At 44.0% G+C, this 12,180-nt stretch overlaps 1 protein-coding gene across 2 annotated transcripts; it reads left to right on the top strand.

The window, feature by feature from the left end:
• Positions 1 to 3,075: 3,075 nt before the first annotated feature.
• SSBP1 (single stranded DNA binding protein 1) lies at positions 3,076 to 11,562 on the top strand. Of its 2 annotated transcripts, none has more exons than XM_037878924.2 (7): positions 3,076 to 3,145; positions 4,506 to 4,558; positions 6,846 to 6,906; positions 8,543 to 8,683; positions 9,392 to 9,479; positions 9,722 to 9,810; positions 11,259 to 11,562. In XM_037878924.2, exons 2-7 carry the CDS (start codon positions 4,535 to 4,537, stop codon positions 11,300 to 11,302), a joined length of 447 nt encoding a protein of 148 aa, XP_037734852.1. In that variant the 5' UTR covers positions 3,076 to 3,145; positions 4,506 to 4,534; the 3' UTR covers positions 11,303 to 11,562. The 2 variants fall into 2 exon arrangements, with proteins under 2 accessions (XP_037734852.1, XP_037734842.1); XM_037878914.2 differs by lacking the exon at positions 3,076 to 3,145 and adding an exon at positions 3,160 to 3,451.
• Positions 11,563 to 12,180: the final 618 nt, after the last annotated feature.

The raw sequence follows: 12,180 nt of genomic DNA, 5'->3' as shown, positions 1-12,180 counted from the left end.
ACTACAGCCCACAGGCCATGTCCGGTCTGTCAGAACTTTTAATCTGGCCCTCGAGCTGCCGCTGGGGAGCAGGGTCAGGGGCTTTCCATGTGGCTCCTGGAAGCAGTGGCATGTCCTGCCTCCAGCTCCTATGTGTAGAGGCAGCCAGGGGCCTCTGCACGCTGTTCCCACCCGCACAGCTCCCACTGGCTGGGAACCCAATGGGAACTGCAGGGGCGGCACCCGCAGACAGGGCAGTGCACAGAGCTGTCCAGCTGCACCTCCATGTAGGAGCCAGAGGGGGGACATACCTCAAACAGCTCCCAGAGGCAGCAGCAAGCACTGCCTGGAGCCTGCACCTCTGAGCCCACACTGTACCCCAGCCCTGATCTTCCCCACCCCAGAATCTGCACCCCCAGCTGGAGTCCTCAACCCCCATTGCACCCCTGCCCTAGCCCTGATTCCCCCTCCTACCCTCCAAACCCTTCAGTTCCAGCCTGGAGTACCCTCCTGCACCCCAAATCCCACACCCCAACCCCCAATTTCATGAGCATTCATTTCCCACCATACAACTTCTATACCCAGATGTGGCCCTCAGGCCAAAAAGTCTGCCCACCCCAATGTAGAACCATAGGGTTAGAAGGGACTGCAAAGGCATCTAGTCTAAACCCCTGCCTAGATGCAGATTTGTTGTGGCTAAACCATTCAAGACAGATGACTAACCAGCCTTCTCTTGAAAGCCTCCAGTGAAGGAGCTTCTACAAGTTCCCTAGGCATCTGTTCCATTGTCCTACTCTTCTTACAGTTAGGAAGTTTTTCCTGAGATTTAATCTAAATCTGCTATGCTGTAGTTTGAACCCATTGACTCTTGTCCTTCCCTCTGCGGCAAGAGAGAACAACTGTCTTCTCAATTTTTTTTTTTAATGGGAGTCTTTCAAGTATTTCAAGACTCTCATGTCTCCCCTTAATCTCCTTCCCCCCCCCCCAAACTAAACATACCCAGTTCCTTCAGCCTTTGCTCATGTGGCTTGCATTCCATCCCTTTTTAATATTTTTTGTCCAACTCTGGATCCTTTCCAGTTTTTCTACCTTTCTCTACAGTGGTGACCAAAATGGGACACACTACTCCAGCTGAGGCCTAACCAGTGCAAAGTCGAATGGTACTGTCCCCTCCTGTGACTTGCAAGCTATGTCTCTGTTAATGCAACTTCAAATTGCATTTGCTTGTTTTTGCAATAGCATCACATTGCTGACTCATGCTGAGGTTGTGATCCACTAAAACTCCCAGATGCTTCTCAGCAGTGCTGCTGCTGCTGCCAAGCTGGTTATCCCCCATTCTGTATTTGTGCATTTGATTTTATTTCCCTCAAGTGTAACATCTTACATTTGTCTTTGTTGAATTTCATTTTCTGTGACCCAGTTCTCCAATTTATCCAGATCCCTTTAGAATTTTAGCTCTATCCTCCAAAGTATTGGCAATCTTCCCCACCCCACTTTGTCAGCTGAAAATTTGATCAGTATGCTCCCTATTCCCACATCTAGGTAATTAATAAAGATGTTAAACAACACTGGACCCAGAACAGATCGCTGTGGAACCCCACTTGAGGCCTCCCTCCAATCTGACATCATTCCATGAATAATTACTTGCTGTTTAACCAATTATGTATCCACTTAATGGTAGTTCTGCCAATCCCACATTTCTCCAGCTTACTTACCAGAATGTCATGTGGGACAGGGACTGTGTCAAAAACCTTGCTGAAGTCCAGGTATATTAGGTCCACTACATTCCCCTTATCCACCAAACCAGTTACTCTGTCAAAAAAGGAAATCAAGCTGGTGTAGCATGATTTGTTCTGGGTAAATCTATGCTGGCTGCTAGCAATTACCTCTTCATTCTCCAGGTATTCGCAAAATGAATGTTTTATATGTTGAAGCTTCCTAGGTATCGAAGTCAGGCTGACTGGTCTATAGTTCCCTGGCTCATCCATTTTCAAGATGGGCACAACGCTAACTCTTCTCCAGTCTTGCGGGACCTCTCTTGTGATCCATGAGTTTGCAAATACTGCCAGTAACTCAGATTTCTTCATCTAATTCTTCAATACCCTCAGGTGAACAGCATCAGGCTCCGGTAATTTGAATTAATTCAAATTGGTCAGAAGATCTGATGTGTTTACTTATCCCAATCTGCACCTCTTCCCCCTTATTGTCTATGGTAACTTTGCTAGTTATCTGATCAAATTTTTTTTTTGTGTGTGAAGGATAAAGCAAAGTAGGCACTGAGCAGCTCTGGCTTCCTATCACTTTCCACTACCAGCTCATCTTCTGCAGTGGGTGAGAGACCCACACCATCTTTAATCTTTCTTTTTTTTTTCTGACATATTTAAAGAACCCATTCTTGTCCTCTCTAACATTCCTTGCCAGCTGTAACTCATTCTTTGCCTTGGCTTTCCTATTTTTTTTTTTTGCAGGGGGGGGTCGAGCAGCAAATTTGCGGCTTTGCCGGTCAATTCCAACTCTCCTGAAACCTGGTCCGGGGGAGGGGGGAGCAGTGATCGTCCTTGGTCACAAGCCTATCTGCCCAGGGTTGCCAGGCACCTGTTTGTGTGGCTTTTTATAACCAAAACACCCTGTCAAAACGGGACCCTAGTGGCTCCGGCCCGCTCTGCTGCCCAGGATGTTAAAAGGCCGGTAGCCAGCTGCAGCAGGGCGGGCACGCTCCGGGGAAGCTGCCGGCACCTCCCGCGGGCTCCCACGTGCCGGGCGGCCAGGGGCTGCCTGTGCGCTGCCTCTGCCCTGAGAGCCGGCTCCGCGCGCGGGGGCAGCAAGTGTAGAGCCCCTGCCCCCCCCCGCGCGCGCGCCCGCCCGCCCGCGCCCAGGAGCCAGAGAGACGCACCAGCCACTTCCGAGCGCCGCCAGAGGTGAGCGCGGCCAGAGCCTGCGCCCCTGCCCCAGCCCGCTGACCGCGAGCGAGCGCGAAGGGGGGGGGGGGTGGAGCGAGCAGGGGCGTGGCCTCGGAGAAGGGGCGGGGCGGGGGTTTCGATTTTCCGCACATGGAAACTTAACGACAAGCCCCGCCCCCGGCCAGGGCGCTGCTCCGCGGCTCGCGCGCGCGGTGGGAGGGGCCAGCAGCAGCGGCTGAGGCCTCGGCTCAGGCGCGGACACCGCGGTAAGGCCTGGGCGGCAGCGCAGCGCCGAGCACCCGGCCCTCTCCCTAGGGGAGCAGGGAAGAGCCGGACGGAGCCGCGGCGCGGGGCGGGAACCGCCTAGGCCTGGGCCCGGGCCCAGTCGCCGTCGGAACTGCGGAGGCGGGGTCGAGTTTCCGGCCGGACCCTTTCCGACTTTCCCCGTTCGCAGACGGAGGGAAGGGGCGGGGCTGGGCGCGTGTTTCCGGTGCCGAGGCCGGCGCCAGTCTCAGCCTCGCCGCGCGGCCGGAGCCGGACACCGCGAGGACAGAGCCCTGCCCCGGCGCGGGGTGAGCGCGTGACGGCCCGAGCCCCGGGGTGCGGCGTCAGCCCGAGCCCAGCGCCCCCGCACTTCTTAGATCCCTTCCGACGCCCCCGCCTCCGCTGGGGCCCCTCCTTGCTGCTCCCCTCCCGGTCCAGTTTGCCAGCACAACCCGGGCGGGGGGGGTGAGGTGCCTGTTTGGGGTCTGGCCAGGGTTTCTGTGCTGGGGGTGGGAGCAGCCCAGGGAGGTCTCTCGTCCCGGCAGTGCCCTGGGAGCTCACTCTGGCTGCACGGGAGCCAGGGGCAGGGTTGCGCGGTAGCTGTGGAGCCATTAGGCTTTTGAGCTTGTTTGCCCTGGATGCCAAGGTTTTGTAGTGTGGTCAGGGCTACATTGCAGAAGGACATAGGCATGATGACTGTGTTGTTCGGGGCTGGGGAAAATTCACACCCCTGAGCGATGCAATTGGTACTGGCCTAACCCCCAGCGTAGGCAGCGCTGTGTCAGCGGGAGGGCTTCCGACTCTCACTGAGGTATAGTAGTGTCTGCACTGAAGCGCTGCAGTTGCACCGGTGCAGCTGTGGCACTGTAGTCTGTGTAGACCTGCTCTGTGTTTTGAATGAGACTATTAAAAAGTAAATGTTTAGTTTGATTTAGTTGGCCACTGTTGGAAGACAGGATATTGGGCTAGATGGACCTTTGGTCTGACCTAGTATGGCCGTTCTTGTGATCTGACATGTGTATGGTGGGGGGGAGGGAATGTTAAGTGGCAGAATCAACTAATGATTTAAATAGATATGAAGCATTGTCTACACTGCTGCTTATGTTGACATAATTTATGTCACTCGACGGTGTGAATAAACCACCCTCCTGAGCTACATAAGTTACACCAATATAAGTGCCGGTGTGGACAGGATTGTGTCAGCATTTTATTAAAGCATAAAGCATCACTACCAGATGCGCTGCAACGGTGCAGCTGTGCCGCCGCAGCACCATATGTATAGACATGACCTAACTGGTAGGGGAAATTGAATGCTCACCTTCTGTTGTTTTTTTCCACCCTCCCATGTTCTTAAATTCACAGTCTAATCACAGAAAAAGAAAACAGCCGAAATGTTGCGCAGGCCAATAATACAGGTAACAAGTTACTGGTTTTGTTTTGTTAAAAATTTTGTATCATGCACAGTCTAATGATGTACAGTCTAGTGCATGAACAATTTAAATAGTAACATAATTAACTATGTGCAGTATTGTTCTTACGTTACCATTAAAAATAATTGCATGCAAAATCCTTCATTTTAATACACTGTTAAATACACAGTCCTGCAAAGTTGTAAACGTGTGCCTAGTTCTCTGCTTGTGAGTGCTATGTCCTTCCATTTTTGAACTTGAAGCACTTTAACCAGGCATCCTAACTATAATTTTTTTCTTTAAGGCTGTAAGGAAAAATATATATGTGTGTGTGTGTATATATAGATATATATAGTAAGCAGTGTTTCTTTTCTTTCTGTATCAAAGTAATCAAGGTTTTAACCACTCTTCCCACCCTAGGCTAGCTGAATCTTGCTCTGAGTGCCTGTCACACATTATTTAATGTAATGATGCATCGTATTATTTACAAGTGCGCGTTTCCCTGTAGGGGGCTCCAAAAGAAAGTAATTCCTGTCACCACTGTTGAATGAATGAGACTGTTTTCCTTGCTGCAATAATCAAAAATTGGCTAATTGAACACTCTCTGTAGACCCATCAAATCATAACATTCATCTGGGTTCCTTAGGATTCCTCAGTAACTGACAGCTGGCTCTTACTGTTCTCCCTTAGCAAGATTTTCCACAACTAAAAGCCCTTCTTCACAGAGGTCTGACCTGAGGTGGTACTTGATCCCATTACACCCACTGTGGCAAACTTATGCAGTGTGATCTATTTAATGCTTTAATACGGAAAGTATTGCATCATAGTTGCTCCAAAAATTTTCTCTCGTCCCAGGACTGGAACTGCCAAGAGGGTTAGTAACCTTCTTTCTGTTTCAGCCCCACTAGTTGGTTGAATCACAACCCAGAAGGTAGCAAGGCTCTCCACCAAAATATTTGCAAAAATGTATCTGTCATAGATATTAATTTTGACTCCATAGTTCTCATTCTCTTCACCACCATCCTTAACTGTAAGTTGTATCGTATTTCCAGTTTAAATGAATAATTCATATCCATCAAACCATACTCTGTGATAAAGAACTTGTACAACTCTCCCCGTGTGGGTAGAAAAATCACAGGGGATCATTACAGTACAGTATGGAATACTTACAACATCATATTAAATTCCGTTGTAATATATAGGAAAAGCTCTTCCTACGTAAACCACCCCCATGCCATGCAACCGTACATACTGCAAAGTTGAATCCATTATTAGGAAAAATAAAAGTTTCCCTTTGTGTCTGTCAGGCCTCATGTTGTTTCTTCCACCCATCAGGTATACTGTGCCTCATTTCGTTCATAAACACTGCAGAACCCATAGCTTTGGGGAATTCCAAGATTTTGTTTTCTGGCCTTAATTTAACAGTCATTTTAAGCCAAATGAAAAATGATTCTATAAATCTGACTGGCATACACAGGGCATTAATTCTAGATATCTTAAATGTAAAAAGCAAATTGCCTCAGTAGGTGGCCAAATCAATATGCCAAAGCATTTTTCTATTGCATTAGCCTCTATTTTAATCTTTGTCACTAGAAGGATTGTCAGCCGGTCCTCTTTGCTCCTTCTGCCACCCCCCTCTCCCCTGGTACGAAATTTACCATATCTGCAATCCTTGTTTATGGATCTTGTACAGATATGCTTCCTGGCTTTTTGCAGCTATTGCCGCTTTCTTCCTCCTCTGACATGGCACTTGCAAGCATTGAGTCTTTCCTTCCCTTTTTTCCCGTTATGTTTACCTACAGTGAGTCTCAAATTTTTGTGGCACTTAATTGTTTTTAGCTTTTGAAGGGTGAATTGGGGTCACTGCACCACTTATGTCAATAAAATCATATGTAGAGCTGCTGATATGCACATCTTGTCTGTACCCAAAGTTAAGCAGAAAAATAACAAAAAAAAAAAAAATCAATACCAAGTGTCTGTAAATATATTTTCTACTACACATCATATAGAAACAACGATAGTTGGGCAGGAAATTTCCCAAGGGCTACTAGCTGAAGGCATGGCTTCAGGACATTAGCTTTTCCCATCCAGCAATTCACTAAACAGATGCTTGACTTTTAAGTGCCTGTGTAATCCTGTTAGCTTCATTTTGCTGAACTGGACCCTAATTCAGAAAATGCCCTGAAACGCAATTATTATTCTTTATTTGTTAACTAAATCTCTTCAAATTATCAGAGTCCTGGTGTTCAGGATTAACTGGCCTGGAACCTTAAACATCTCTCTGTCCTTCTAGGTGCTTCGTCAGTTTATAAGACACGAGTCTGATTCAGCCACCTCCTTGATACTTGAAAGATGTAGGTATCTGTTATTTGTTTGAGAATCTTAGTACTACTGAAATGTGCCTGATGGGTCTGCCCAGAGATGTATTATGTCCTCTGCTTGCAGAAGAGGCTCCTGTAGAAGTATAAACAGGAGACAACAATAATTGCTCAGAAACAATGGTGATGAGCACGTTATAAAAGCCTGGTTAGATATCTTTTTCCCAGAGTGACTAGCAAATGCTCCTCAGCAAAGAGTGAGAGTAAATTCCGTCTCCAGGCCTATTCAGTCCTCTTCCTCTCTGCTAAGACTACTAACAGTCAAACGTGTATTGTGTTTAATAAATGTTATAATATGTTTCTATTACTGTTGTAGAAGAACAAGAAAATATTCCTTTTTCTTCAAGAATCATCAGCTTTTACATTTTACTTGTGTAATATCTTATTTCATTCTGACTTCTTAATCATGCTGCAGTTGACCTTTTAAGGGAAACAATGTTTTATCTTATCTAATCTTTATCTGATTGTATTTCTGCATATCTTCAGAAATGTTTTTCTGTATGCGATCCAACCAGTGAAAATAGAGAGCAGGCAGTTGCTATTAAATAATAATTTATTATTTTATAGTGCCCAAAAGTATGCTAAGCACTTCATGGCACAACTATTAATGCCCCTTAGAACTTACATTCTAATTTATTTATTTATTTATTTATTTATTTATTTATTTATATATATATATATTATAACGAATTGAGTGGGAATAACAAAACAGTAAAGGGAATGGGCCAAAGAAGGACCAAGGTTACAGTGATAAATTGAGTAGCTGTGTGATTTTAGATACGTGCATATCTTGGAGGTACAAAAGGTGTCTGCAGGACTGTCTTCCAGACCACCAAGGGTAGAAGCAAATGCTTTCTAACACTGGAAAGCTGGAATTCTAAGTACTAATTTATAGCCATGGCAGGCCATGAAATATTGAACATAAAACTTATCATTCTTATTAATATGCCATTCTGATTACTATCTTGTTTTATGCCTTCCCTTTTGATTCAGACATGATTTTAGTAGTGATAAATTGGCAGAACTAGAAACCATCATACCATCTGAAAGCTTGAAATCCTTTTCAAATGATATAAAGCATTTGTTACTAACGCTAGGAGTCAGTGAGACATTGGCTGTTTAAAACTCTATTGGAATTAAAGTGCAAAAAAAAAGGTGGTAATCATCAAAACATAACTTTAAGGTATTTTAGATTTGACTAAGGCTTGTAATGATGGGGTGAGGGAAGAATTATTGCAGCTTTGTTGTGGTAAAAATACAAAAGTCAAGATTTTGTTTTTAAAAATTTCATATAAAAAGTATTAGGACAAGGAATAGAAGAAAATGAACAGTGTGAGCAGATCCTTCACTCATGTAATGGGGGGATCCTCAGTGATCTTGGTCAGCATTAGTATAGGCATCATTAGAAGTCAGAGAATCTGGATTCCTTGGGTTTTGTGATAAACTACTATCCTGACTTGTAACTTATCGAGGTTAGAAAAGCTGAAATTGATCCATGCAAAAGTTCTTGGGACCAGTCCAAGCAGTCATCCTGAACTTTAACTCTTTCAAAGATATGTCCTTTTTCTCCTGGTGCACCTCAGTCTGATATTTTCTGTCCCACACATTTCAGCCCTGAATCGTATCCAGTTACTTGGTCGAGTAGGACAGGACCCTGTTATGAGGCAAGTGGAGGGGAAAAATCCTGTTACAATTTTTTCTCTTGCAACCAATGAGATGTGGCGATCAGGGGAAAGTGAGGTGTTCCAGGCAGGTGAGTCTGAATAGTTACTGGAGTGGAATAATGTGTTTTTCACCTGTTGTAATGCTGTTTTAACATTAAATAATGCCAATCCAGAGCCTTTGCTGATATAAATCCATGTAGCTCCATTTATGCCAGTTTATACTAGCTGAGGAGCTTGCTCATCATGTATATCCAGGAAGCACTTTAGTATTTCTCAAAGGCATCTGTTGAATAGTGATTTGTGGCAAACTTTTCTAAGAAGGACAGAGGAAGCCTCCAGCTATTGCTCGTTCATCATTTCACATAGACTTTGTGGGGGTGGAGTAGATTCCATTCTCCCATTACCTCCCACTGGAGATGAAATAATGACTACATTTTTGTTTAGATGCCACTTTCAATTTGTAACTGCATACTTTTCTCCTAGCCTGTTTACAGTGTGCAGGCTGCAGGGAGAAATAATTGCGTGTAATGTGAGGCATGGTTTCTAAGCAAAGGTACACAGCGTATGCTCTCTCGTTATACTTGTGTCATGTTGCACAGTGTTTCTGGCCCTGAAAGGAAGAAGAGTGGATGTTTCAATAACAGTAAATTTCCATTTTTCAGATCAGTCACTTGACTTCTTAGCTGAGGAGCACTTAAGTGTTGAAACAAGCCCTCCACGGTTTGTTGTGTTAGAGAGAGGACATGGCATCCTTCTGCACATTTGTAATTTATTATTCTTCCTTTCATGTAACATAGGTGATATCACCCAAAAGACAACATGGCACAGGATCTCTGTGTTTAGGCCAGGCCTGAGAGATGTGGCATATCAGTATGTGAAGAAGGGGTAAGTGGGGTAAAAGAATGCTTGAGGATTGAATGCCTTAACAATCAGTTAATTCAATGTGAATCAGGCACAGTGGGGGTTGGTTCAGTATAGATGTTAAAATAGAAGCATGTCGTGCTTAAAGCTTTTAGTGCTCAAATACTACAGACAAATGAGGCAAGATCTCTGAACAGACAATTTATAGAATAAAAATAATGATGTAATCCTCTTGCCTGTGAACTGAATTCTTATGTTCATGTTAGTGCTCGAATCTATGTGGAAGGGAAGATAGACTACGGTGAATATACAGATAAAAACAATGTGAGGCGGCAGGCCACAACAATCATAGCAGGTAACAAACTTTCTAAGTCAAAATATCTTGTTTTGCCATTTCCAGAAGTGAAGGGGAACAGAGAAATTAAGTGTGGTTTATCCTCCTTCCCCTCCTCATTCCCAAACTTCATAATTTGGAATTTTGAGAGAATGTATCTATGGTTGTATTTTTAGTTCCTGGTCTGTGCCAGTAGGTGTCATCTGACACAGTTTATGAAAAGAATTAGGCAGGAAAGAGGTAGCAAACATTTGTGGAATGCTGAAAAGTTGCTGACACACAGCAGTAAATTGTAGCAAGTGGGTGTTTGTGCATTTTCTCTGTGCTGCACATTGGAGAGAAAATTGGACATGTACACTGCTGTACCAGATGGGCCTTGTCAACTTCAGCAGGGAACATTTTTCTGTCTAAGCCTTTGATTTTAGGTTTTCCACTAAACGTTAAGGTCTTCTCCCTGTGAAAGGAGTGTCATGTGGATATACCTCCATGGGGAATTTGGAAAGTAGGAGTGAGGTGGCCAAGAATAGCAAAAGAGGGAGGGAGCGGACTGGTTCTTTGGGCTAGGAACAATCATGAAGAAAGATGGAAAGTTCAGAGACTCGTCCTCTTTGCTTCTCTAAATGGCAATGATTTTTTGTTTTTAGTTCTGTGTCTTATTGGAGAGATCAGTATCCTGAAACTTTAGGGGTTTTTTAGCAATGGGCCCAAAAAAGCTGAGTTATAAAGGAAACATTCTTGTTTCAAAGTGAAACATTCTTGTTTCAAATATAGAAGTGAACAAAACATACACTTTCGATATTTACTTTTGGTTGTTCCCAAAGTGCAATGTTCTTGCAGTCATAAGCCCACTTGTTCAGATGGCCCAGCACGTACTACACTGGTGATATTGACCCTTGTTATTGGCACACTTTCAGAGAGCCCGCCTGTAGGTATGTGGCAAGTCTCTTCTTTCAGTGGTTCTTTTTAATAGCTCTTTAAAGTAGGGTTATTGAGAATTTAAGAGACCACTGGAAGTTAAATGTGGACTTCCCTTAGTCCTGCTCCATGCCGATTATGGGGGGATGATAGCATCAGCTCATTTCATTTTGGGATGTCCAGCATAAGCAAGAAATTATCAGTAATAATAGATTTCTAAGAGGGACAAATTCAGATCTTTTTTGAAAACTGCCTCTAGTGATATATTTGGCCATTAACCCTGTTAGACACTTGTGGGCACATGCTTGAAAATACTTATGTTCACCTTGAAAGGGTCTCTTGACCTGGGGAAAAATATAGAAGCATCGATATCCATCAGTGTTATTTTTCATGGGATATTTGTTTTGGATACTGAAAGAGTACAAGCCCCTGCATTTTATTTTTAACTTCCTTACAAAGTAGTGTGTGTGTGTGTGCGCGCAGATAGTATTTTGTCTTGCTATGCATATCTATCTGATCCTGAAAATTAACTACTCTGTTGTTTTTCCTTTCAGATAACATTATTTTTCTGAGCGACCATGTCAAAGAGAAGGTGTGAGATGTTTAGTGCTTGGACCTATGCTATTTCTTTCATTTTATAGTATTTCCCAATTCTGAAATCATGCATATTGCTGTATTTTCTGTAAAACATTAAAACACCCTTTTATATGGATAAAGGAAGAACTATGTTTTTTGGTCTTTCTCCATCAAGCTTTGGCCTCTGAATATATTTCTTTTACTACTTCTCTGTTCTATCCTAAGGGGCAGCCCTTGGGGCTATATCAGTCTGAATCAATAAATTTATTATTAGACATTGCATTTCTGCGTTTCTTGGGCATTTACAACCTGTATTTATCACAGACTCCCATAATCCCTGGTTATAATTTTAATTCCAATCCCTGGAAAATTTACTTAAATCTGTGCCTTACCTATTTTCACCCACCAGGAGGAGCTGTAAGTGCACCACCTGGTGACTTTCTTTCACTGATTTTCCATTTAGAGAGTAACATGGTTGCACTGTAGACACTTCCAGTCGTTGGAGGGAAAGTCTCAGTTCCAGCTGGGGTGGGATAAGGTGTTCTCTTATGTTGTAATCTTGGGTGAGCTGTCAGAGCAGCCATGAGTTTCATTATTGCCATATCTGATTAAAGTAATCCATGTAAAAAGGATGCTAGTTTTATTAAAACACTGTAGCTATAGAGACTCAAATTCCTGCATGTGATCCCAATATGGGGGGGAGGGGTGACCCTGGATGGTGGAAATCCTTACCTCTGGAGTGGAGGGAGAACTCATGTTTCATCTCTCTGGGCACAATGGAAAACACTTCTTTTTTTCTTTTTTTTTTTTTTTTTTGCGGACTTCCCCTACAAAATGGCTAGTGAGATTATCCCCTTTCCTTATGTTTCTCCAGAATGATCCTAGCAATGTGATCAATTT

The sequence above is a fragment of the Chelonia mydas genome, chromosome 1, assembly GCF_015237465.2.
Source record: "Chelonia mydas isolate rCheMyd1 chromosome 1, rCheMyd1.pri.v2, whole genome shotgun sequence".
NCBI lineage: Eukaryota > Metazoa > Chordata > Testudines > Cheloniidae > Chelonia > Chelonia mydas.
Note: the sequence above shows the minus strand (reverse complement) of the source record. Positions and strands in the feature narration are given on the sequence as shown.

Bases quoted from the DNA above. Each gene is read 5' to 3' on its own strand.
- SSBP1 (XM_037878924.2), top strand. From the start codon at position 4,535: ATGTTGCGCAGGCCAATAATACAG. The intron at 6,907-8,542 runs GTAGGTATCTGT...CACACATTTCAG, and splicing joins CTCCTTGATACTTGAAAGAT to CCCTGAATCGTATCCAGTTA. The intron at 8,684-9,391 runs GTGAGTCTGAAT...CATGTAACATAG, and splicing joins AAGTGAGGTGTTCCAGGCAG to GTGATATCACCCAAAAGACA.